The sequence below is a fragment of the Rhamphochromis longiceps genome, linkage group LG14 (assembly GCF_057381845.1).
Source record: "Rhamphochromis longiceps isolate RC_006_pf linkage group LG14, R_longiceps_female_GT1.1, whole genome shotgun sequence".
NCBI classification, from domain to species: Eukaryota; Metazoa; Chordata; class Actinopteri; order Cichliformes; family Cichlidae; genus Rhamphochromis; species Rhamphochromis longiceps.
Window position 1 is genome coordinate 16,901,234 of NC_140570.1, and position 25,758 is coordinate 16,926,991.

General features: G+C 41.5%; 1 protein-coding gene across 1 annotated transcript in view; it reads left to right on the top strand.

Annotated features, from left to right (window-relative positions):
* brwd1 (bromodomain and WD repeat domain containing 1) overlaps window positions 1-25,758 on the top strand; it is a 28,410-nt gene continuing 2,652 nt past the window's right edge. Inside the window, exons 1-43 of the mRNA XM_085380984.1 lie at window positions 1-403; window positions 521-579; window positions 703-732; window positions 940-999; window positions 1,598-1,748; window positions 1,939-2,037; window positions 4,340-4,500; window positions 4,720-4,941; window positions 6,158-6,258; window positions 8,611-8,681; window positions 8,992-9,092; window positions 9,238-9,278; window positions 9,410-9,511; window positions 11,588-11,741; window positions 11,852-11,986; window positions 13,953-14,081; window positions 14,192-14,340; window positions 14,513-14,589; window positions 14,762-14,974; window positions 15,089-15,272; window positions 16,051-16,141; window positions 16,415-16,537; window positions 16,637-16,707; window positions 16,891-17,116; window positions 17,258-17,374; window positions 18,727-18,834; window positions 19,015-19,139; window positions 19,454-19,536; window positions 19,846-19,957; window positions 20,221-20,282; window positions 20,393-20,548; window positions 20,702-20,822; window positions 20,953-21,078; window positions 21,191-21,257; window positions 22,657-22,707; window positions 22,900-23,025; window positions 23,116-23,268; window positions 23,357-23,517; window positions 23,616-23,788; window positions 24,611-24,715; window positions 24,879-25,052; window positions 25,150-25,461; window positions 25,545-25,685. Coding sequence (XP_085237110.1) covers window positions 367-403; window positions 521-579; window positions 703-732; window positions 940-999; window positions 1,598-1,748; window positions 1,939-2,037; window positions 4,340-4,500; window positions 4,720-4,941; window positions 6,158-6,258; window positions 8,611-8,681; window positions 8,992-9,092; window positions 9,238-9,278; window positions 9,410-9,511; window positions 11,588-11,741; window positions 11,852-11,986; window positions 13,953-14,081; window positions 14,192-14,340; window positions 14,513-14,589; window positions 14,762-14,974; window positions 15,089-15,272; window positions 16,051-16,141; window positions 16,415-16,537; window positions 16,637-16,707; window positions 16,891-17,116; window positions 17,258-17,374; window positions 18,727-18,834; window positions 19,015-19,139; window positions 19,454-19,536; window positions 19,846-19,957; window positions 20,221-20,282; window positions 20,393-20,548; window positions 20,702-20,822; window positions 20,953-21,078; window positions 21,191-21,257; window positions 22,657-22,707; window positions 22,900-23,025; window positions 23,116-23,268; window positions 23,357-23,517; window positions 23,616-23,788; window positions 24,611-24,715; window positions 24,879-25,052; window positions 25,150-25,461; window positions 25,545-25,685 — 5,260 coding nt within the window. The 5' untranslated portion in view covers window positions 1-366. The remainder of the gene's footprint in view (window positions 404-520; window positions 580-702; window positions 733-939; window positions 1,000-1,597; window positions 1,749-1,938; window positions 2,038-4,339; window positions 4,501-4,719; window positions 4,942-6,157; window positions 6,259-8,610; window positions 8,682-8,991; window positions 9,093-9,237; window positions 9,279-9,409; window positions 9,512-11,587; window positions 11,742-11,851; window positions 11,987-13,952; window positions 14,082-14,191; window positions 14,341-14,512; window positions 14,590-14,761; window positions 14,975-15,088; window positions 15,273-16,050; window positions 16,142-16,414; window positions 16,538-16,636; window positions 16,708-16,890; window positions 17,117-17,257; window positions 17,375-18,726; window positions 18,835-19,014; window positions 19,140-19,453; window positions 19,537-19,845; window positions 19,958-20,220; window positions 20,283-20,392; window positions 20,549-20,701; window positions 20,823-20,952; window positions 21,079-21,190; window positions 21,258-22,656; window positions 22,708-22,899; window positions 23,026-23,115; window positions 23,269-23,356; window positions 23,518-23,615; window positions 23,789-24,610; window positions 24,716-24,878; window positions 25,053-25,149; window positions 25,462-25,544; window positions 25,686-25,758) is intronic.

Below are 25,758 nucleotides of genomic sequence, written 5' to 3' on the forward strand. Positions count from 1 at the left end.
CGTGTGTATTTTTTTCTTAAATGACTTGTTATCGACACGTGGTCGGGGAGTCGTATCAATACCTGACGTTGCACTCCGAACCTGCCGTGTACCTAACCAACACGCGAACGTATACTTTTGTCTTTTGTTGAGCGAGTGCTCCTCCCCACCCCCTTTTTCCTGTGTTACTCCGCTTTGGCGGAAGTAAGCCGTATCGCTGAGGCCTCATCCTTCCAATGGCGACTGCAAACAGGCTGAATAGAAAGCGGGAGCAACCGTGGAGGGGGCCAGAGCTGTGTAACTGAAATTAAATAAATATATCATATTCTCTGTAGCCATAAAGTTAGCGGAAAATTTGTTTCAACTCTCCAAATCACGGCCGTTTCAATGGCCAAAAATCGGAACATTTCGCTCCTTGAGTCGGGTAAGCCGTTGAAGTAAAGCCAGTTGAAAAGCTTAATATTACAACGGTGTCGCTCGTGTTATAATTGATATCCCATTTGCTTTTCCGGCTGTTAAATGTTCTCCCCGTTCATTTCAGAGCTCTATTACTTGATATCGCGTTTTCTCACAACGGGTCCATGTCGGAGAGCGGCTGAGGTGAGCTGGCGTGCTTTGACTCTCACACTGTTGTATTTCAAAATAGTTGGCTAGCCACTTGATAATGAGTTGAGTTGATGGAGACATTCTCATCTGAATCGTGTGTTTTTTAATCCTCTGCAGGTCCTTGCGAACGAGCTGGAGGAATATCAGGTATGTATCCCAGCTGTCTTTGCCTTTAACAGCTAACTAGCTGCTACCCGTTGGTGTTGACTGAGTCCGGGCATAAACTTGTTTCACTCAGTCGACTTTTAATACCCCGTTACTCCTTTGACATCACCCGGTTTTTTTACTAGCTTGATGTGGAGCTGCTGGCGTTTTCTGTTCTGACTTCGCTTTACCAAACTCTCTTTTCGACAGCTCTTACCCGGGAGATTGGACTGGCTTGGAAATGAGCACCCGAGAACATATGAAGATGTGGTAAGCTTTAACTTCGTGTATGTTGTTATGCACTATCGGCGGTTGTTATTGTCTTGTGACTGGGGACCGTGCGGCCACGCTCCGTTCTTGTTTACGGTCTTTGTTCTTTTTTCCTGCTGGGTTACTGTTGGAAATCGTCGACTTGTGGCTTTGCACAAGGTCAAAACTCGCTCTCAGTGGCTACATTTCTTACTGTGAAGTGTTGTGTGGTGCAGAAAAAACGGCATTTAAACACTGAGTTTGATATTATTTAGCCCGACTGTTGTACCGCAGATAGGGTGGGTAGTTTGGCTTCTCTCTTGGTCGAGACGGCTTCACTGGCCAATCAGAAACCGAGATGCGCTGTCTCTGCGTTAGTTCGCTTTCGAGATGCGCTGTGATTGGTCGATAAAAATAAGCCACGCCTGTGAGAATAGGAGTTCAGAAACCTATCTTTCTCCCTGTTTGTCCATCTGTTTAACATACATTTACTTTATTTACTGGTTATCAGAATTACTGGCTATTCATTTTTAAATGGTTTTATAAGTGGTCTGTTTTCACTGTCATGTCCATACAATGATTTATTTTATGTTATTTGTTTGTTTGCTTGCACTGATAGGTTGCAGCCAACAGACATATTGCACCAAACCACTTGCTACAGATATGTAAGCAGATTGGACCACTTCTTGATAAAGAGGTGCCATCATGTGTCCCAGGTGTTCATTCTCTCCTGGGATCTGGAAAGCAGTCCATGCTTAGGACTGCAAAAGGTGAGCAGTCTTCAAGAACTTTGTGTGTGTGGTGGACGTTACTCAGAAACATATTTAGATCCCATTATTATAAAGGTTTGGATGGTATACTGGTCTGTATGTACACCATAACTGACAGTGTCTGTGTCAAATAGTACTACTACTCGCAATCAGCAGAATCGTTCTGTGAACTTTTGGTGTTGATTTTCAGACTGTGACAGCGAGAGGTTTAAAGCTTCATCATATGCAGCCCTTCACCGGGGCAGACCACCAGAGAGGCCTTTGAACTGCAAGAAACCTCCACAGCTAGGTAGGCCTGACCTTCCTCTGTATACTTCTCATTGGTGTGAAGTGAAATGGATCAATGATATGCACACATTAATAACTGGCTCAGTGTAAGTTTAATACAGCTCGGGCTGCAACAATTCTTCGAGTAATTTGATAATAAAAAGTTCTTGACACAAATTGTTTGTTTCAATGCTTTGTTTAATACATTGGCTCTGTAGTGCACCATTGTCACCATGGAAATGCAAGAGTTCCACCGGCATTTGTGATGACAAATAGACATGAAATAGAAATATGTTTAGGAGCAGTGAATGAATACAGAGTCTGAAAACATTAAGCCCACACAGTCCCCAGTTTTAAACAAAAAACTGGTAAGAAAACAGCAGCAGTAATGATGATGCTGACATAGTTTAATGTGGAGTCGTTACCGAGACGCTGAGCTCAGGTAGAGTGACAGAAAACGTGTTTCTAGCATCCAAAACAGCAGCGCTGTTCCTGTGATCAACATTAATTCCGTTACTTGGAAAAAGTGAGCAGGACACTTTCCTAAAAGCATCTAAACAACAAACCCCGACTCGAAGAAAAGCAAACTGTAGCTGCTCCATTCGCCACTGTTTTACACAGCGAAAAATCTGTAATAATCCTCCAGAAATTGTATTAAAACATGCAGATGAGCTGATAACTTAGTCTGATAGTGTGTTTAGATTTAAATTATACAGCTTGTTGAAGGCTGACGCTAGCTGCCCTATTTTATATTGAAGCGATACCTGCAGCAAACAGGGGTGAGTCTAAAGTGGGGCATGAGGTTTACTAGATCACATTAATTTCAAGGCTTTTGTAACATTTTTCAGATTGAAGGTGAAATAATATAAAATATTGTGTTCATAAATTGCTTTACAATTTAAAAATTAAAAAAATGCAAGCTTTTTCACAAGCCAATAAAAATGTACGTGGGCCACTAAAACTCTGGACACTGAATAATAATATTTTTTTATTATTATTATTATTATTATTATTATTATTATTATTATTATTATTATTATTATTATAGAGTAACACCATATGCATCTACACCATCATAACATCTGTTTTGAGCAGCTCAGAAACTTTCCATCAAAGCACAGTGCAAACTTCAGAATGCTGACATGCTCGCTTGTCTTCGTTGCAGCCACCACATTCTTCTTTAAAGGCTTACAGGCACAAACCCACTCTTCGCTTGACTTCACACGCAGAAACATGCACAAAAACTCATAAACATGAAAACACAACAAATCTACCTCATCCAGGAGATAAAACTCTGAAAGAGAGTACTTGAGAGTATTTATATTTTTCAATTAAAGAATGTTTTCTTTAAAAAATTACATTTTAATATGGGACGTAAAAACAATCACAGGGTGTAGATTTTTGTTTTATGACGGATGTTGTGTGTAGTTAAACTTTAAATAATTGGTTTCATTTTTAGAAATTACAATGAGCAGTTTATTTTGAAAGACCTTATTATTGCCCATTAATAAGACTAAAGTATTTCTTATCTGATTACTCGATTAATTGATGATTACTTAATTACTAAAAATAATTGATTGCTGCAGCCCTAAATACAGCATTTAATTTTCTTTTGCTTGACAGGCTTACACCCCACCACATTGTTTGCCATGATGTAACGAGCTGTTAATCACAAGTCGCCATTTTTAAACGTTTAAGTGGAATTATCATTTTACTCATGCAATTCGGTGCATTTCTGATTATTCCTGTTTGATCCTGGAGCTGGGCCATCTATTTCTTTTATGCTGTCATAAACAACCTTGTAAATCCCATTCCTTCCTCAGGACAAACAACACACACATCAAAAATACTAGTGAAGTAACTCTTTACCAAGTTACATTTGTATAAATTGTCATCTAAAATCTGTCCTTAAATTTTTAAAGCTCTAAGACCTTAAAGCGAAAAAGAAGGAAAAAAAAAACCCTTATGGAGAACTTCTTGTTTCTCATAGTTTGTTTCCCCTAGCAACATATAAAAACCAGATGGAGCAGATTTAAGAAAGGAAGTGATTTTGTTCTTGTTTACGAATCAGTTTTGAATTGGGAAATGGAGTTTAATTTCAAGCTGTGTTTGTGTAAATAAAGCCTATGAAACTGAAATAAAAAATGTAAAAAAGGAAAGGTGAAAGCTGGTGAGACAAACTGAAACCTGACTTTTATTTGGTGATGTATCTAAAGGCTTATATTTTCCTTTGTGTTCATCACCCTCTGCTTCTGCCTTACTGTATTTGTAGTTTATTTACAACTCTGTTTACTACTATTTTTCTGATTGCATGCTGCCAACAGTGAAGGTGCATCGAGGGAGAGAGCTGACCGGAGCGCAACGCTTCAGCTCCATCTGTCCTGTCAGCAACTATGAGCACATGCGTCTACATAGGCGGATCCTGGGGCATCTGTCTGCAGTGTACTGTATTGCATTTGATCGCACTGGTCTCAGGATCTTTACAGTAAGTTGGAGCTTGTCACTCTTCTCAGAATTAAACACCTACTTTGTAAGAATAATAATCAGCGTTTTTCTGCATGAAAGAGCACTCAGATTGCACCCACTGTACATGCATTGTTAATATTAGAGTGTTAAGTTGCTTGTGCCCACCTTAACTGTGTACCCCAGATTCTTCTTCTCATACAGGTATACTAAAGCATATGCTCTTGTTTTTGTTTTTAAGGGCTCAGATGACTGCTTGGTGAAGATTTGGTCTTCGTTTGATGGAAGGCTTCATTCAACGCTGCGAGGACACTCTGCAGAGATCACAGACTTGGCAGTTAACTATGAGAATACGCTAATTGCTGCAGGAAGCTGTGACAAAACCATCCGTGTGTGGTGCCTTCGTACCTGTGCCCCCGTAGCTGTGCTGCAGGGACACAGTGGATCCATTACCTCCCTTCAGGTAAAGGAGCTTCAGTCTTTATATTATGCTGTTTGTTTTAAACGTGGGTTCATCCAGTGCTTTATTTGAAGACAAAATCCTCAGGGAATCACGGTGTGACTGTATCTTTTGGTTTGGTGTGAGATTCTCTTGTTACACTCTGTGACCTAAACGATTGTTGTCAGAAATAGACCGATTTATGGCTGTGTAGTCACGTCCTGGAACAGAAACTGCAGAGCGTAAGTTGCACCTGGATCGCTCTGGCAGTGCACCAGATTTTGTGCATCAACATTCGTTGCTAGTAGGTTTAGCCCATTCTTTTATCCTTTGTTTTTCTCTCACAGTACTTAATAATTTAAACAGTCCTTTCTCCATGGCCAGAATTTAACATAAGCACAAAATCCATTTTAGTTTCGTCCATCAACAGTTCAGTAAAGTTTATTCAAACAAGATGGCTGTATCTTCAGTGTTGCAAAATGCACTGCTGGCTTTAAATGTTCATTGAAGTTAAATATGAGCATGTGCATGCTTTTCCAAAGTAAATGATAAACTGATTTCATTAATTTCTTTAGATTTTTCTCATGTGTGAATGTTGTGTAGTGGCACTCTAAAATCACACAGTTGTACATATTAGTGCTGGCCGATTCATGAAGAAAATGTTCTGAGTAAAACACCGGTCATGATCTTTACTTTTCTACAGTTCTCTTGCCACCTTCTTTCTCTATAAAAGCATTTTTTATTTCAGTGAGTTAAGTTTACCTGCCATGCAACTGTTTTTAATGGCACAGAAACTCCCTGATTGACTGAAATGAAACTGTACAAGTTCTGGTTTTATGTGAAAGATAATGGTTCATTTGGTCTTCTCTTTACTTCAGCTCCTCTTCACCTCATAGCTATGTGTAGAAACAGTACTGCGTGATACTGGGAACGTATTTACTGTTTAGAGTCATTTTCCGTGCTCTGTCGCCTGTTTTTCCTTTCACTTAAAGATGTCCTGAAGCCAGTAAGAGCATTTCTGGTCCAGTCAGTCTGAAAATCATTGTTGGTGCACACCAGAAAATAAAATTTAACCTCGTCCTTCTTAACCGTTGGCTCAAGATCAAGATTTTGTCTTGGCCAGTACAGGGGGAGAAAAGGTTAATATTCACCTTTCTCTGTGAAATGCAGGTTTCGGTCTACATAGACTGACTCACTGGCTGGAGTGGGGTCTGATGGGTGGTTTTTCTTGTGGTTTCAGTTTTCACCGTTTGCCAAGGGCTCCAAACGTTACATGCTGTCCACTGGAACTGATGCTACTGTCTGCTTCTGGCAGTGGGATGCCAACAGCATAAACTTTAGGTGAGTGCTGTATGTTAACTCGGTACCCCTTGAAAGCCTCCCAGGAGTAACCCTCATAGCTCCACTCTGAACCGAGAGGTTTCTGTAATATTTCAGGCCTGTTTCTAGAACAAAATGACTGGGTGTGCGTCAGACAGTAGTGAGGGTGGTCTCTGCCTCTGCGGCTGCTCTTTGCAAAAACACGGAAACTATATTAATGGTTGTCAAACCACATGCTTATTGAACACTTGATAGAGCATATCACAACTGCCACAAGACGAGAGGCAGGGCACACCCTGGATGGTCGCCAGCCTGTCTCAGGACTAAGAGACGGGTGTTAATCTGAGTGTGAATGGGTAATTTAGAATCACCAATTAACCTCAAAATGTTGGTGGCAAATATTCTGTCAAAGCATTCATCCCAAATCAGATGCGTAATCCATTGATGAAATGCTGTTGAACACAGTTCAGCTGGAGCAGTAAACTAAGACTGCTAAAGAAGAAAAAAATAAAACTATTATAAATGTATTAAAGTACAAAACAGTTTAGTTTCTGTGTGTGTGTCGCTTCCACCGAGGCACAAACAATGCTAAGCTGTGCAACGCCTTGTACATAGGAGTGGGAATATTCATCCATTAGAAATTATTATTCTAATGGAAATTAGCAGTAGGGCCTAAGGCGTAACTGGAAAACAAGTCACATTGGGCTTAAAAGGTTTTTAACTCCCAGTGTTGGCTGCTGGTGTATTGCCATTACATCATCCTTTATACTGGCGTCTGCCTTGTCTTAAAGAAGCTCAGATAGAAAGCATATAAATAAGAAAATTTGTTTCTTTGATTATTTCTTTTTAACAATGCTTCTTGGCAATAAATCTTATACCACTGGGAACGTTGATTATTTCCTTTTAAGTGGTGCCACATTTTTGGGTTGAACAGCAGAGTTGAGTAGGTGGGTTGCGCTCATGAATAACTTGTCAGATGTTTTCTGCCAATGCTAAACAGCTTATTCTTGTTTTGAACTTCTGGTAACACAGGTGCTGCCAATCAGGTGTCTGATTGGCAGCACCTGTGAGCAGGGACCCTGCTACAGCAGTCGGTTGGTGTCTGCTCCAGACATGCTACATTTCACTAATCTGGAAACTTCAAGCTGGTGTTCCACAAACCAAGATGCAGCATTATTTGGAGTACCTAGTACCATCTCCAAGTTGAAGGGCAATTTACATATAATGGGTGATGTCAGAGAACATGTGGAGGAATGGTGTGTTCAGCGATGAATTGAGATTCTGCCTGCGGCAGGTGGATCGTTTGTGGGGTCAAAGTGTGGAGAGGATGTGGAGAATGCAATTGCTGATTGCAGCAACGATAGGTTAACAGCTTTTGGTGAAGGCAGTGTGATGATGTGGGGCGGCATCTCCCTCACCGGGGCTTGTCATCATTGGAGGCAATCTCGGTGCAGATAAGATAAGTTTCTGCATGCAGCGGCAATCCCACATCTGCGCTTTTTAGGACCAAACTATCCTCCAAGGTGGTGCTCGCCCCACACATTGGGATTTATTGCAGACTAACAGAATTTTTGAGTAGAGAGGATGGAAATGCCTGCCCTTAGTCCTGACCTCAATCCCACTGAAGATTTTTGGTATCATTTTGGGTGTGCTGTTCATACCAGAGTGACCAACACAACCACACTGGTTGATGTGCAACAATTGCTGGTTGAAGAATGAGATCCCACAGCAGTGTGTGACCAAGTTGGTGATTAGTACGAGAAAGTGGTGCCAGGTTGTTGTACCTGTCACCTTCCACATGCTACAGGGGTCCCTGTTTGTTAAATAAATAAATAGTTAAATTTCCAATATATCTTGTTTCTTCAGACTTCAATCATGTAATACAGTAAACAACACCAAACAATAGTCAACAGCAGAATAAGCTGTTTGGCCTTGATGCTCAACCCACAAATGCAACATTAAAGGGGGAATAAGCAGGCTTTCCAGTGGTGTAAGATTTATGAGAGGAGGCATTGTTACAACAAAGATATTACCCACCACACACAGATCTCCTTCTGTTTTTGTGCTAAGTTTAGTTGTATTCTAAACCTTGAACGCCTGTTTAACTGATATGCAAGTATGTTGTTGTCTCTTATCTGACCAAAACAATGGCAGCGTGACATCCGACCCGGCTGTAATCTCGTCTGTCATCCAAAATGTTGAGATGCTGGTTGGTTTAGATGTAAGTTTGACTGTCAGTTTATGTTGAAGGACAGGGCAAAAGGTAGACATGAAATATAAAAACGAAAACATCATTTCTTTAGCGTCTGCTCCGAATTCAGTCACGTGTTCTATTTTGGATGAAATCAGTGATGTTTTCTTCTCTACTTCCAGCGATCGACCGCACAAATTTACAGAGCGGCCAAGGCCAGGTGTTCAGACCGTGTGCTCCTCATTCAGTCCAGGTAACCAGACATTTATATGTTGAGTCCCTTTTCCTGCCATTTCTCCACTGTCTCCTCCACCATCCTGTAAACAAAGTCTAGAGCCAAAGCAATCAATAAAGAGCTGCTAGTTTTTAATGACCTCTGTGCTACTTCATGTGTCTAACTAAAGAATTATTTAGTTATTTTATTGTTGTAATTTTAATGGTTGTCTGGAACAGGTCTCTTGTGAATGAGACATCGAGTCTCCATGGGACTACCTGTATAAATAAAGGTTAAATAAAATAAATTAAGTGCAACACGCCATTTCACGTTACCAACTTTTTTCCAGGTGGGATGTTTTTAGCAACAGGAAGTACTGATGATGTCATCCGAATATATTACTTGGGAAGTGGGAGCCCAGAAAAGATATCAGAGCTCCATGAGCACACGGTAAGCATCATCTGAAGAGCAAAACTTTATCCTTACAAAGGTTTTATTGGCAGAACTTTGAGCTGCAAATGCAAATTTGATGTAAGAATTTGTTGTTCTTCTCCTTTTGATCCTGATGATCCTTTTACATGTCTCTGGTTTCTAGGACAAAGTTGATAGCATCCAATTTTGCCACTCAGGTGAAAGGTATGATAAAAGCTCATTCTATTATTATTTAAAAATTATATCAAGTATTGCAGTATTCAGAGTACACGTTTAACTGAGTGGGATGGTGTGTAAAGTGATGGTGCCTGGTGTTTGTCGCTGTCCCGTGCCAGGTTTGTGAGTGGAAGTCGAGATGGAACAGCACGGATCTGGAAGCTCCACCAGCGGCAGCAGTGGAGGTGCATCCTGCTGAACATGTCTGCCACTATTCCAGGGTGAGTCTTTGCTCTTGTGAACCAGCGTGGACGAAAGTGGGTCTTATCTTGGTGAAGATGCCTTCTTGATTTTGGTTCTGTAATAGCACAGAATGAGCTAGATTCTCATTTGGAATAAAAAGTGCCCGATTTGCTGAACGAAAAGGAAGCGTTTGCTGCCTAAGCTGCTCGGAGGAGCTGTCGGAGCATGTCCAAGTAAACCAGGTGCTGACGGCAGCTGAGGAAACCGTTTGCTCAAATACTTATTTGTTCAGTTGTCGGCTTGTATTGGCTCGGTCATCTGTTTGGAAAGCAAGTCGCCAACAAAGGTTTTCTTTATGTATATAATTATACATACCACTGAAAGAACTTGTTTGCTGAGGGGTAATACTGATTGATGTATTTTTTTGTAATTACAGGGTTGTTTTATGAATAAGTTTGTCTGGTTCAGTTGTATTGTGTCCCCAGGATTAGGCTTTGTGTTGTCTTAGGTTGTGTATAGCTTCACTTCCTTACTATAGGCTAGTTATTCCTGGAGAGTAACCAGTGGAAATGGAGGACAGATCTTATGTTTGTTTTTATCTGCCAGTTAACGCATGTTCAGTGTCAAACTGGGGAGGCTTTCAAACATTCAGGCTGTGTTTCGCTGTACATACCGGTATGTATATAATTTAAAGCACAGTTCTTGCACTGGCAAAAAATTAGCTGCGTAAAATCAAAGTCTGCCTAAAAGAAGCCACTTTTCAACACTTTCAGGCGCCTATTTATGGATTTATTTTAAAGCGTTAAAATGAACTTTTAATTTCAGCAGTCACTAGAAGAAAGAAAGCCGCATGCATTGAATTACCAGTAAATGCAGAATGTGGGTTGGCATTGTTTTATTAAAATAAGCAAGGACTTACCTGAATGAGACTCATACCTCTAGGTATACATGGTGTTCTCGGTTTGCCAGCAGAGCATTCCTCTGGACAGATTGTTCCGTGCTAAACTAGGTCTGCTTCCAAAATTCAGTCTCTATTCTGTAGCTCATGCAGAATTTATATGTATATGAAAACATGAGCATATATTTAAAATGTACAGCTCCTGTTTACCAAGGTGTTCCGATGCCGTGTAAAATGTAAATAAAGACAGAATTCAGGCAAGTTTCCTGTGCCGTGTACTCTCCTTTAGTGTCATGAGCACTGGGGTCAGAGCTCTGCTTTGCGTGTTTGGTTTTTATCTTGCACTTGCAAATGCAGCAACAAACCTGTGTGCACTGATGACATTTCTCAGAAGTGTTCCCTCGTTCCTTCTGTACACAGGATCTCCGGATTCTCTGAATCTTCTAACGATAGCTGAATAAATCCTCTAGTGTTTCTCATCATAAAACTGCAGTGTGTTAATTTTAAATCAAACCATTTGCCCACATAATGGTGAGGCATAACACTACTTAATTCTGCAAAATTAACTCATCACACTTTTTTTCCCAGGCTTTTGTTGCCTCTGTCAATAACGGTTGTTTTCAGTTTAAAAACTCAATGTGATGTTTGTGCTATTTTCAGTTATATTTGGGGGTTGGGGGGCGGTCAAATGATTTCCAGGTAATTGCATTCATCTCAAACACATTTGCTTAACAAGTGAACGCTCCCCAGCTTTAATTCCGGGAGGAGACACAAATCCCTTTGGTGTTGTGCCGGGAAGGGCATCCGGAGTAAAGTCTGCCAAATCAAACATGCGGAGCTACCCGCTGTGGCAACCCCATGTGAATAAGGGAGCAGCTGAAAGTAGCATATTTATATTCATCTTTTTTTTTTCTTTTTTTAAAAAAAATATCTCTGCATGTGTTTTTCAAATATCTTTTAAAAAACATTCTGTTTATCATCCAGCCTTTTTGTCTTGGAAATGACTACAAACCTCTCATGTGCCAAAGCCTGCCTTTCACAAGAATTTAGTGATAATAATCTGGTACTTTGTGTTAGAATTAAAATCTGGATTTCTGTGATTACAGTGTCATCACGAGATGTGTCAAAGGGACTTTATAGATTCGTTTCCATATTACTTTTTTAGTATTATGAATAATTTGTTATTTGATGTTCGTTTGTTATTTTTCTCTCTCAGTGTTGAGCCAATGAGTGAAGAGGAAAGCTACTTCAAACCCAAAGTCACCATGGTAGCGTGGGATCGCCATGACAATACAGTCATCACGGCTGTTAACAACCATCTCCTCAAAGTGTGGAACTCCTACACAGGACAGCTGCTACATATCCTTAAAGTAATTGTGCTGCGTTCTGCTGCAGAGCTCATATTAATACTGACTATGATGTAACTGCCACAGATTCTCATTTTAAACCAGAGATCAACTCGAGTGTGCTTGTTTTTCAGGGCCACGAGGCAGAGGTGTTTGTCCTCGAACCTCACCCTTTTGACCCCAGGATCATCCTGTCTGCTGGCCACGATGGGAACGTGTTCATATGGGACCTGCTGCGAGGCACAAACACACAGCATTACTTCAACATGGTACGCTGACACAGCACTGCCTGAAGTTGGCTTTTATAGGATGGTGCACAGCGGAAAGTTGTTAACCCCGGCGGGATGGAGCGATAACATGATGCGCTCAGAGTGTGATTCATTCGCTATAACACTTAATTGTGAGGGACTGAAGGAACAGTGTAGTTGTTTTGGCCAAGGTGCATCTCTGCACACAGTAAGAGGCAAGTGAGCTAGATTCTTTCCTCCTTTACATCCTATAACAGCGGGAGAGCACTGACTCACACATAGAGCTGGGCGATAGAACGATAACGATATGTATCGCGATATAACTTTTACTCGATAGAGAAATTAAGCTATCGCGATAGACCTCGCCGCTCTTGTCCTCTTAAAATAAAAAATAAAAAAAATAAAAAAAAGGTCAGCCAATCCAAACTAAGTAGCGCAGAGCCGAACCAATCACAGCCGCAGCGTCACGTCGCGTGACTTGTTACGTACAGCACAAGTGCCAAGCCGCACGTGTGTTTGTTTGGGAAGCAGCCAGCCACCGTACCGCCCGGGTAATGGAGGAAATGAGTGTGCCGACTAGAAAAATCAACCGAGCGTGACCGAAGAGAAAACAGATGATGGTTCCAATGCCGGAGAGATTGTCGAACGGAAGAGCCATAGAAGTTCCGTAGTTTGAAGGTATTTCGGCTATTTCAAGTCTGACAAAAAACAGAGTAGCGTGCACTGTAAATTGTGCCGAAAGCAAGTCTGGAAATACAATAAACTGGAGCATGCGTCACACTGTGCACCACGTTATTGTTTCGGTGAAATGAATTTCTACAATACTGTTAATTCTAATCTCTGCAGTGTTTAAATGCTTACATATACACACAGTTACTGTCCGTCCACACATACGACTCGGTTCTGCTTCTATGCCCCAGCTTTGTTTACTTTTTCCCACCGAGGCTTCTAGACTTCTGATTGGCCAACATTTCTGCACGGTTAGGAATCTAGCGCCACCTGCTGCTTTGGCATGTTCATAGCAGCGTTTTTCTTCATTTCTGCCTTTACGTGTGGACGGGATTATTTTTTAAAACGAAAACGGAAAATCTCCGTTTTCAAAAATACCCGTGTACGTGTGGACGTAGCCTCAGTCTCTGACTGGAAGCGCTAATTCGTCATTCGGCTTTTGTCAGACTAAAGTAACTGTTAAAGCTGTTTGAAAAGCTAAGCTATACAACAAGGAGAGATTGAGAATTTCCTTTTAGTTCTCAGTTTATTTGATATTGACAAAAGTTAGTCAGTTTTCTCTGTTATTCTGTAAAACAAACTAAGATTTATTTTTACAATTAATATTTTGTTTCTAAGTGGAATTGACAATTTAGTCTGTTTCGTTTGTTCTATTTTGAAACTTAAACGCTTTAGCGGCTGCCTTTTGTGTAGTTTGCAATATTTGCCTTTATTTATCTGAAAAAGTCTCATGTTCCTTAAGTACATCTACCCTGTTGAACTTATTATGGGAAATAAATATTTAAATAAAAACAAGCTGCTGATTATTTCACATTTTACTTGTGAGCAACGGCACATTTAAATCTTACAAATATAGTTATTTGGCTTATATCGTGATAGATATCGTTATCGCCTGAAATGAAAAAAACATATTGTGATATGAAAAAATCTCATATCGCCCAGCTCTACTCACACATGTGACAACGAATGATCTATGACTGCTGGGCAGATGTGGTTATAATGTTTTTATTCTGATGGACACTAAATTAGGGCAGTAGCATGATTATGATTAAAAGCAGTGTGCATAAAGTTAACCCTGAAAGCAGGATTTCTTCTATTTGGATACATTTTTTTTTTTTGTGGTATTTTTTGTGCAAAGTGAGAGAAGGAAATACAACATCATTAGTCTTTCCCAGTTACTGTGAGGGAAGGATTTGTGCTGTTGTTAAAAATTCTCATTTTCTGACAAGTTTCTTCTATTTTGTGGTTTTTCATCCAGATTGAAGGCCAGGGTCACGGAGCTGTTTTTGACTGCAAATTCACTCCCGATGGTCAGCGTTTCGCCTGCACGGACTCCCATGGCCATCTGCTCATCTTTGGCTTCGGCAGTTCCAAGCCCTATGAAAAGGCAAGAAGAACTGTTGCATTTTGGAGATCGAGAAAATGGTTGAAATTTTACGTTTTGTGAGCAAAGTGAAGACATTTACTTATTTCCTGCTTCTCCTGGTCTCCACACAGCTTCCAGATCAGGTGTTCTTCCACACAGACTACAGACCGCTGATCCGGGATGCCAACGGCTTTGTGCTGGACGAACAGACACAGCAGGCTCCCCATCTTATGCCACCACCGTTTTTAGTGGATGTGGATGGAAACCCTCACCCCCCACGGTAGACGTCACCTTGTTTTCATTATGCAGCATTACAGTCTTCGTTTATTGCCCAAAAGTTCAGATGTTTGAATGTTAAATCAGAGGTTCTGATTGCCTGAGAGCAGCATGACAAAGTTAAAATGGTTTTCCCTGGCCTGTCTTTGAATTCGACATTTTTCCTTGATTTTTAGGTACCAGCGCCTTGTCCCAGGGCGGGAGAACATTGCTGCAGAGCACCTGGTACCTCAGCTGGGATATGTAGCCACCAGTAAGACCATAATTCTGCTGCAATTAGTCCATTACCTTAATGGAAGATTATATACTTTTAAATGTCACAGACCCATTTTCACTGTTTTATTGTCTCGATTTAAGACCATCTGAACTGTATTTACAGCTAAACATATCAAACTTGATGGTGTTTGACATGATCACATCTTCAGGTGATGGTGAGGTGGTAGAGCAGGTCATCAGCCAGCAGACGGCAGAACCCGAGGAGGTTGCAGTCAGACGCAGCAGCCTTCTGGACGAGGCCATCCGACAGCTTCAAGAGCAACAAGACAGACAGAACCAGCCTGAGACGGGAGCAGTACCCGAAGGGCCAGCCGAGGCCCAAGGCTCTGTGTTGGCTCCAGCACCAAGCACACCGCGAAGAGGTATCAGTACACCATCACTGCTGCACTGGATTGGTTTTAGTAGACCTTAGAATTTCTCAGAATATCCAGAAAAGACTTAAAGTATTTGCTGACAGCGAGTATTTTTCACTTCAGTGTCCGTGAACGACCGAGCAGATGTGCAGTCACCCCCTAATGTGGGTCTTCGCCGCAGTGGACAAGTGGAGGGCGTACGACAGATGCACCAGAACGCTCCTCGCAGCCAGATGGCCACTGAGAGAGACCTGCAGGCCTGGAGACGCAGGGTGGTGGTACCCGAACTTCCACACAGCAGCTACAGGTACAATATGTGCCAAGATGTGTCATTGTTTATGGGAAAGATTTTTATAGTTTATAAATAAATGGAAACCAATTTTAAAAGATTGGAATCTATTGCAGATGTAGTGAATGTTGTTGATCGTCCAATAACAACGACGTGTGGGATGTTTTGATGTAGAGTGAAGAGTCACTTCTTGTAATAGGTATGTTGGCTGTAAGTCAGATGGGCAGGTTAAAGATTAGTATAGTTTGACAACAGGTAAACCAGGGAAAGGTAAGGGCAGATAACGAGCATCTCAGAAATGGCAATTCCTTTAGGTTTTTCAATCCCAGCAGTATTTTTTTGCTAATCAACTGTATAAACGGGGACAGCATGATGGGGCTTGCAGCTTACTGGGCTTAAAAAGATTTGGTGCCACGGCCTCCTTACAAGACACCACAGGGCACCTTCAGAGATCCTGAGTGGATCGTATCTGTTTTGCTTCATGCTGGATAAAGATGTTCATAATGTTCTGGCTATGCAGATTTATTCAGTAGATTCCAATGTGTAATTAATTTGGGTCAATAATGAAAAAAATACATTTTTGTGTTAATCAGGTCTGTCGATTCAGAAAACCTAACAGGTTTACTCAGTCCTTTGGTCTGAAATATATAGATTGTTTGTCTGCTAACGAAGGGCCAGTTCCTCGTGGGAAGCACTGGGAATGACATGAACAGAAAGTCATGTCTAAACATGGTCATCAGTGAGGTTTTCTAGCATTTTTCTGGGTGCTTATTTTGACGTGAATTATATTTTTCAGGGACCAGGAGGACGTTCGAGTAGCCAGAGGAGACGAGGAGGTGGTTCAGTACAATGTAAAGAAGAGGCGCATTATGTACAGCAGCTGTCGAGTAGGTTTCCTGTTTTTCCGCCCAGTGAAGATGGTTTTAAATTTTCACAGCATTTAGTAAAATTTTACCAATTTGCAAGGGAATGCTGCAGTTAAAAAAAAAAAAAAAAAAAAAAAAGTGCTAAAGGATCGAAGAACAAAAGGCACGCTATATATTGAGTGTCCTTTTGAAACGGTTAACTAAGTGATGAAAGTTGTTGTTTGGTTTTTTCATATCTATTTTAGTACAGCTTTATTTTCACCGATGCTGAATCATTCCCATCTGTCCCCCCAGGATGATTCAGACGATGAGCCTTCCACCGCGAAGCGAGCGCACAGCCGTGGAGATGCATTGGAATACATCGACGAATCGTGTGAAGAGGGAGAGGAGACGGCAAGTTCGGAGATGCACTCAGAGGTGATGCACTCTCCTCTTGATGAAAGCGCTCTTTACAAGTCGTCCCCCCCCCCCCCCTTAATTGTGTGTAATTGTTTTTTGTTTTTTTCATCTCTCCAGGACAATGAGCTGGATGGTAGTGACCTGGATTCCTCCAATGATGAGGAAGAGTGGAAAACTGACAGCTCAAGGTGAATATACTTTATAGATCAGGGTCAACGGGCATTATTTTCCCCATCAGTCACTTTTCAGAGAAACAGGCTTTCCCTGGTAACCAAACATTTCCTGTATCAAAAAAATATCTACAGTAGCAATATTTGTGTAATTAAGTGTGTAGCTTTTTGTGGTAATCACACCTGCTTTTGATTGGACAGCCATACATCCAGCGAATACTCTGACTGGACGGCAGACGCTGGTATAAATCTGCAGCCCTCAACTCCACTGTCATCACGGAAACGAGTAAGGCGCAGACTCAGCAGCTCTGAAGAGGAGGAGGAAGAGAACGAGGAAGAGGAGGAAAAGCAGCAAAGTGATGAGGAGGAAAGACCTAAAAAGAAAGGCAAAGAGAAGGCAAAGAAGGCAAAGAACAAGTTTCCTCGGGTAAGGTTCCTTAATCCTCATTTATCTTTTTCTCTTTGTGAATCTGATTAATAACTGCTTAGACAGAATGACGAGTGTGAAATATTTGAAAATATCTCATATTAACTTGTTTAATGTTTTACATGTTGGTGCTTCAATCAGCGTCCAAAGCCCAGACCATCCATTAACAGGGAAGTGTCCAATGAGTTCAGACCATCGCCGTGGATCACTGATGTCATTCCCAGGAAGTCTCCTTTTGTTCCCCAAATGGGTGATGAGGTAAGAGGGTCATCAGCCTAATGCCTAATTGGAAAAGAAAAATCATACTCTCTCATTTATGAGATTGCAGTAGCCGACATTTCTGCTTAGTGCTGTTTATTTGAACAATTCTGCAATAAATTTGTTTAAGCTTTAACCCTGGATAAGGTCAAATGCCTTCATCACCACAAAACAACCAGTCAAGTTTATTTTTAAACTTTTTTTTATCAACAAACCAATACTTGTACTTAGTAAGTATACTTCATTTTATTGCAGCAATATTTAATAGTAAGCACACGGTGTGGAAGGAAATGAAGACTGTTTGGGGCATGAAATGTATAGTGGCTAAATTAAATGTAGTCTTGGGTTTTGGCTGAACACCATAAATAGGTCTTCTAGCCTAAAAGTACAAGATCGCGATTTGGTCTGGCAGAGCTAAATCCTTCAAGGTTTTTTGTCTTTTGGGGTTTTTTTTTTCCTTAAATTAAAAGGACAAGTACATTTACTTCTTGTGGTTTTAGTTGGCAGCCTTATACTTGTAGTCATAGTTGTAAAATCAAGAAATGATGCTCATGTCAACCCAGAGGGGTAGACTGAGGGAGGTTCAACCCAGCCAGGCTTTGTGTAAGCTGGCTCCACAAAACCTTAAACCCTACCCTGATACGGCCGTCATCATTCTCTTCTTGTTTTTCTTTTTTTTTGTGTACACTCTCATATAAAGGATGTTGCACATGTCACATGACTCTCTGCTCCGATCGGGAACGTCATCAGATGATGATAATACAATGGTGCTTAAAATCTAGAATCTAGTCTAAAATATAACAATAAAATGCAACACTGTTGCAAATAAGACAAGATTAATGCTACAGAAAATTGTTATTTTGGTCATTTATGGCCCGAGAACGGTTAAATAAGCATTTTGATTTAGTTAATTATTTCATTGCAGATTGTGCTCTCAGTACTGCTGCTTATTTCTAATGTAAAAAGCAGTGTAAAAGAGACTTTCCAGCTTTATTCCATACTTGGAATTAAGTATAAAGCAAGTATACATTTCCTGCATCACCAAACGCATACAGGCACTTTCCAGAGACAGTGTCATGCACTGCTTTAACTTTAACGTTGGTAAGGTTCACCTTAACAAGTGGCAAAGTTGCACCCCCTGAAAACATGATTGCATGAGACACATGTAACACTTGCACAAAATGCTGGATGTAGCAAAAATGCTACAAATGAAGTCATCTATCCAAATCGATTTAATTTAAGTTTTCTTTCTAATTTCTTTATTTAGCAGTTATTTCATATTCAGGCTGTACAGGGTTTATACACCTATGTACAAACATTCCCTCTAACCATCTGCACGATTTGTCTTTCAGGTGATCTACTTTCGGCAGGGACACGAGGCCTACGTTGAAGCTGTAAGTCGGAGTGAGCTGTACGACATCAATTTAGAAAAGCAGCCCTGGAAGAGAATGGAGCTCCGGGTAAGACGAGGAACAAACAAAATAAAGATCATAAAAATTTCCCAGTTGATGATGAGTTCGGAGGAATACATAAAATGCTAATTCCTGCTTAAGTTCTCCAGTCTGCATGTGTCAGTTACTATTTTCAGTGGTAATATGTAACTGCAGATTAAGTAGGAATCCTGCTGTGTGTTTTTGTAGGACCAAGAGTTTGTGAAGATCACTGGAATCAAATATGAAGTTTGCCCGCCAACACTTTGCTGCCTGAAGCTGACGCTCATTGACCACGGCACCGGCAAAATCACAGACAAGTCATTTTCTATCAAGTAAGCAGCTCTGTCCATTGGTGACATTCCTCTCTACGATAAAGCACATCAAGTGTCCGTGCTCTTCTTAATCACATTACCACCCGCTCGTTGGGTCAGTATTTGAATTTGACACATCATGAAGGAAAAGAAAATGTGTGAAATGTAAAAATACTGTCCACATAATTTTGATGATCCTGGTCTTTTTTGGAAAGGCTTTTCTTACTGTAGTATTTGTTAGTGTTTCCAGCATCAGCTTCACCACCAAGTCTTGAAGGGATTTTTGTACCTTCTTGTCAAAGTGACAGTTTTTCCTCTTTCTTGTGTCCCTGCAGATATCACGACATGCCAGATGTGATTGATTTCTTGGTGCTGAGGCAGTGTTATGATGAGGCGCTTCGAAGAAACTGGCAACCAAGTAAGCAAAGCCAAAACTGCCTGTTAGAAATGTCCTCTGCTGATCTGTTTAATGCGTTCTGCAGGGATATATAGACAGACTAAGAAGTTTGAGAAGATTTATTCCAGTTTGATATTGCTGGTTGATGTTTTTCTTTCTTTCCCTGCATTGCTATTTTGGTGATGTGAGAGGGGGAAAGGTGTTGTTGTTCACATACATGCTGTTTCCAATGATTCATCCGTGCGGTCACCCTCACAGATGGGTGCCAGGCTTCTTTCTTTTTTTCTCTCGCTCAAACACCTGAGTTTGATCGTATTCTCCTTGTCACAGACGACAGGTTTCGCTCGGTGATAGATGATGCCTGGTGGTTTGGGACCATCATCTGCCAGGAGCCCTACCAGCCGCAGTACCCAGACAGTCTCTTCCAGTGCTTCAAAGTCAAGTAAGAAACACACACTTTGTGGGGACAAAGTAAAATTCTTCAGATATTTTAACTATCAAAAGCTGGATATTGTAGATGCTGCCAGACAGCAGTGAGTGATGTGAAATTTCTAAGGGACTATACTGGGGTTGATTGAGACAGCATTAGAGGTGATGAGGCATAAATAAATCTATATAAATCTTCCTATAGTATTCAGTGGTTCAGCCGGGCTTTGTCCAGCATTGTTTGGTTGGTTGCTAACAGCCTTCTTGTGTTTCTACCAGGTGGGATAATGGTGAAACTGAGAAACTCAGTCCTTGGGATGTGGAACCTATTCAGGATGATGGTACTAAAGGCTGTTTACTAGCTTACTGTGGTTTAGTAATGGAGTACATTTCGCAGAGTTTGGTTAATAGGTGTCAGGGTGTATTGAAAGGGTTTGTCTTTGTTGTGCAGCCCCACAGCCGGACACAGAGGGAGGTGGTATACCTGTGACCGCAGAGGAGATGAGGGAGCTGATGTACAAGCCTCTGCCAGGCGAGTGGGGTGAGAGGAGTAGGGATGAGGAGTGTGAACGACTCATCGCTAGCATCGATCAGCTCATCACTGTCGGTGTGTATGCATAAATGGATGTTCTTTGTCTTCCAGTTTGTTTGATTTCACCCACGTATTCTCTCCTTCATGTTTACTGACATGTTGTCGTCGTTGTCATTTGCTCACATCTGCCTGATCCTTACACTCGTTCTTTCCGTGTTTGTGCCACAGAGATTGCAGCTCCGTTCTCTGGTCCCGTGGACTTGGTCCAGTATCCCAGCTACTGCACCGTGATCGCCTATCCCACAGATCTGGGCACCATCAGACTGCGGCTCATTAACAGATTCTACAGGTCAGTTTCTACCAATCTTCTCCTCAACTTTTGGCCCAGATTTGTCCTTAAAACATGTTCATGAAATGCAAAGAAGTGAGAAGTGGTGTGTAATGTTGCGTTTCATTTGCTCCGCTTTGGTAATCCACAGACGCCTCTCAGCATTAATTTGGGATGCCAGGTATATTGCACATAACGCCCGCACTTTCAATGAGCCAAGGAGCAAGATTGCCCACTCTGCAAAAATCATCACCAACGTCCTCCAGAAATTTGTCAAGTATGTGTTTCTGGACTTGTTTGTTTGTTCGTAGACCTTGTGATGATGCACGAACTGTAAGCGCAGAATTTCTAATTGTATTTCTTGCTGACACATTTTCTCACTTTCTCAGTAATCCAAGCTGCACAGATATCATGGAGATCTACAATGAAGTGGAAGAAATGGATGATGACGATGAGGTAAGTCTGAACCATTTAACAACTAGTCTTTGTAGTTGGTGGGTTTGTTTTTCTTTTTTTCATGTACTGCTGCAAAAAAGTTTGTTAAAAGTAAATAATTTTTAAAAGAAATTCAAAAGAATCTTTTAAAAATTCAACCAAAAGTTGGTATGACTGTCCTTTGCAATTAAAACGCCAGAACTCGCACCCTGAGTTTAATTTCAAGTAAAACTGTACTTAGTGTTTTTATAATATGAGCACTCGAAGCACTTCTTGCTACAAGTCTCATTTATCCAATAATGCTTTTTTTTCTGTACCTATGAACCTATTTTAACATTTGCACACTCCAAAAAACTAGGATTTGGTATTTTTGCTAAAGATATTTTGACATGCAGACCAGAGTATTTAGAGAACCCGCTCTACCTCCTGAGCCACAGCCAGCCCACTCTGTTTTAGTGCGATTTATTCATACAGATACACTGTATGAATAAACACTGTTGTGCACACCAAAACATACCGAGACCCTCTGTAGGAGGTGATCTTGATGCAGTTCCAGACCTCCAGATCAGGTGATTTATTGTGAGGTTGTGATGGAGTCTCAGTTTGACCCTACTAACTGGTGTATACTGGAAATAAATGGCTTCCCATAAGCTTTGCATCCTAAGATAAAGCAGAGTAGCAGATGTGCAGGGGACAGTTTTGCCTGACACATAGGAGTGCAGCACCTTCTCTCTGTATTTCCATTTATTACTCCCACCCTAGATGTATCTGGCCAATAAGCAGACTCAGTCATCTCTTGTGGTTTGTAGTGATGCAGTTTGATTCACTTGGAGTTTTAACTGTATGAAAAGAAATTAAATCACAGGAGGAAGTGTGATTCATGAACTCATCAGCTGATTCAGACCAGCGTAAACAAACTGTAGATGTGAAAAACGCCTTGAGGCACAAGGTGTCTGGCAGCTATCAGAGTATGTGATCCCTGTGTAACGTGTCTAATCCTAAACAGTGTTCCTCGTGACTCTGGCTGGAAGTTTGAGGTTGTCATTAAAGGGAATTTCGAAGGCTTCCCCAATGAAAAGGAATCTAAAACAACAAACATGCTGGAAGCAACTCGCTTGTAGCACATCTGCCAGCTGTTCGCTTGTGGAAATTTCAGGATCTGGTTGCCTAGGGGATCCTGTAATGCATTTACCTAACAGGTCATATCAGCAGTATCCTTCACTCTCATTGGTAGTCTCTTCAGTCGCGCAACTGAAAGTTTATCACTAGTGGTTATTTGAGCTGTAGTCGCTTCCATTCCTGTGATCGTGGTGAACGTCGCTGTGAATCTATGATCCCGTTGTGTGAAAATGTAATTGTCATTGCAGTTGTCTGATTAAAGGTCACAGTCAAATAATTCAAATGTGATTGCTGACTACAGGAAGAAGACACCGAAGCGCCAGGAACATCTGCTGGACACAGACTGCGACAGGTAGATGCATTGGATGGGTGATCGGCATACCTGTAAAAACTGTTTGACATTTCAAGATTACAAAAAACAAAAAAAAACTGACAAGGGGATGATGAAACACTCTTTACATTCATTTTAATAAAAACTAACAAAAAGGGGGATTTGTTAGGTTGTGCCTCATGTCATTGAGTTGTTTCTCCCTGATATTTGCAGCGCTCTGTAGAAGTGCTGCCAGACAGAGATGCCTGGAAGGAACAGTGCAAGAGTCTGCTCAACTACATATTGGAGTGTGAGGACTCGGAGCCGTTCAGGCAACCTGTGGATCCTCAGAACTATCCAGTATGTTATCACGGCACACTACAGGCCACGCTATGAGCAGATGCTGTTTTCAGTTGTGCGTTGAAGTCCCTTTGTTTTGTGCTTGCCCAGGACTACCACGACATCATTGACACACCCATGGACTTTGGCACGGTGAAAAGGACCCTGGAGGAAGATCGCTATGAAAACCCCACAGAGCTGTGCAAAGACACACGCTTAATATTTGCCAATGCTAAAGCTTACACACCCAACAAACGCTCCAAGGTAGGGAGGGGATGTTCACATTCTCTGAGCTTATTAGCGATTTTACATTTTGGCTCGCCCGCTCAATCTTCTTTTGCTCTGTTTTCAGATTTACAGCATGACCTTACGGCTCTCTGCCTTCTTTGAGGAGCGAATCAGAACAATCATATCAGAGTACAAAACCGCTGTCAAAAGCAGCAATAGGCTCCGCCGCAGTCAGAGGTTTCGCAAGAAGATACTGCAGCAACAGCAGGACCACCCCGACACCAGGTCTGAGTGCTGCAGCTCGCCTGAGACGTTTCACTTTTCATTTGCACGTTATCGGTCTGAGTTGAAGAGTTTCTTTCCCCCTTTTTTTTTCCCCCCAGTCAAAAGAAGGCTGCAGTCAAAACTCAGGAAAAAGTGGAGTCCGTGTCAGTGACCAAAACTACCTCAGCCAAAGTGTCTGTTCCTGAGAGAGCCAGGAGGAGTCGAAGCAGCAGCTCAGGTCACAGCTCCTCAGAGGACGACTCTGGCTCTAAAGGTGCTTCATCAACATCAGGTACAGACATCAGAGCACCCCAGAGGTCATTTGTTACCATCACAATGGATTTTGAGCCATGATGATGATATTTGGATTTAACATTTTTGGATTTTTTTCTATTTTTCCCCAAAGAGTTTCTTCTGGTTTTAAGACCTCAAAGAGGATCATTTTGATCCCTTGGCATTTTAAAAATAAAATAAAACCCCATCTCTTATTTTAGGGCTTTGATAAAATGTGTTTATTCATCATATTCTTGGTGTTTGCTTAATTAAAGGAGTAAATTAAATATAAAATAATTTTTTTTAAAAAGAATTTTGATGTTTGTGGGATAAAAGGGGGGGGGGGGGGGGGGCGGGGAATTTTATGACCACTAGATGTTACAGTCGCTGATACGGGACTGTAACATCTAGTCCTTTTTACTGAAACTGCCGGGGACGTTAATTAGACCCCATAGAAACATTTGATTTACGTTAATGAAAAACTATTGTTTTCCACACATTTTGATATGAGGGCTGTTGTAGCATAAGAGATGGCATCGTTGCCTTTGCTGCTGTTGCTGCAGGATGGGTCGGGCTTTGATAGTGTTTAGTTTTTGTGATCTGTACACCATCCACTGCAGGATAAAACTATACTTTGTGATGGTCCTCAACACGCCATGCTAGCATGACTCACTTCCACCCCTAAGTGTTGGTCATCGATGCACCTTGAGACCAGTATTGTGCATTGATGCAATATAAAACTGGGCCTAGTCTAGTGCCCGTTTCTTTAATTTTAAATGCACTGTTACTACTACTACTATAATAAACTAATTAAATTCTTATTTATTTGTTTAAATCTCAGAGTCTGACAGTGAGAGCGAGGTGAGTGACTCGGAGGAGGAGAATCATCAACGTAGACATAAAGCAAGAGTAACAAGAAGGAACCGTGCGAAGCAGAGGAAAAAAGGTTAGGACTGAAGTATTTATCCATAAATGTTTCACTCTTATATTTTATTTGTTTATTGAAAATTACATTACAATTGTGCCCCTTGGGGCGACTGTTGTTGTGATTAGATGCTACATAAACAAAATGTAATTGAATAAAATATCCTTGGATATATTGTTGCTAGTTGCTGAGAGCGACAGTGAAGAAGAGGAAGAAGATGATGAAGAGGAGGAGGAATTTGACAGTGAGGGTGAAGAGGGAGAGGATGGAGAGGCGTCGTCCACTTCAGATCGTCGCTATCCCAGCAGGAGTACACGGCGGACCAGAAACAGCGCTGCTGGGGACAGAAAACGTGCAGGTAATACAAGTTCACTGCCTTCAGTCTCCGACCCCGTGAGATACAAAAACCCAGCGCCAAGTGTGCTCACAGACCTTTGTGAACGGCTTGTTTTCAGAGTGCAGAGCGGAGATGAACGGTCACAGCAGCAGGTCGTCTCGCAGGGAGACGCGTCCCCGCTGCGACTCTGACAGGGCCACGTCTCAAGGCTCCGACAGGGAGGAAGTGACAGTTCGCGGGTCGCTAAAAAGAAAGACTGCTCGGGCAGCTGTGAATAAGATGAAGCTCCTTGAAGCGTCTGATGAAGACTACCAGGAGGAGGAGGAGAAGCCGAGGAGGAGCAGTAGCCGCCTTCGCCACACTGTCCGGGTCAGCAAACGCACGGCGGTGCTCAAGAGCAGCTCAGAATCAGACGAAGAGTCAGCAGCAGGTATTAATTACTCTTTAAAAGTCTGTGAATATTATTCAGACAAAGATTTTTACTCAGTTATGTTCTCTTCCTTCATCTTTTAGCTTCCCAAAATACAAAGGAATCAGGAAGTGAGTTTAAGGATGAGGAGGATGGCAATGACAGCGATACCTCATCGTTCTCCCAGAGTAAGCAGAATGGAAACACAAAGAACTCCAAACAAGCTGCCAAGATTAAGAAAAATGGTGAGAAATGTCCTCATCAGTCGCATTTTTAGACTGTGCTAATGCTGCCGTGGAAGTTGCCCTAAACAGCTCG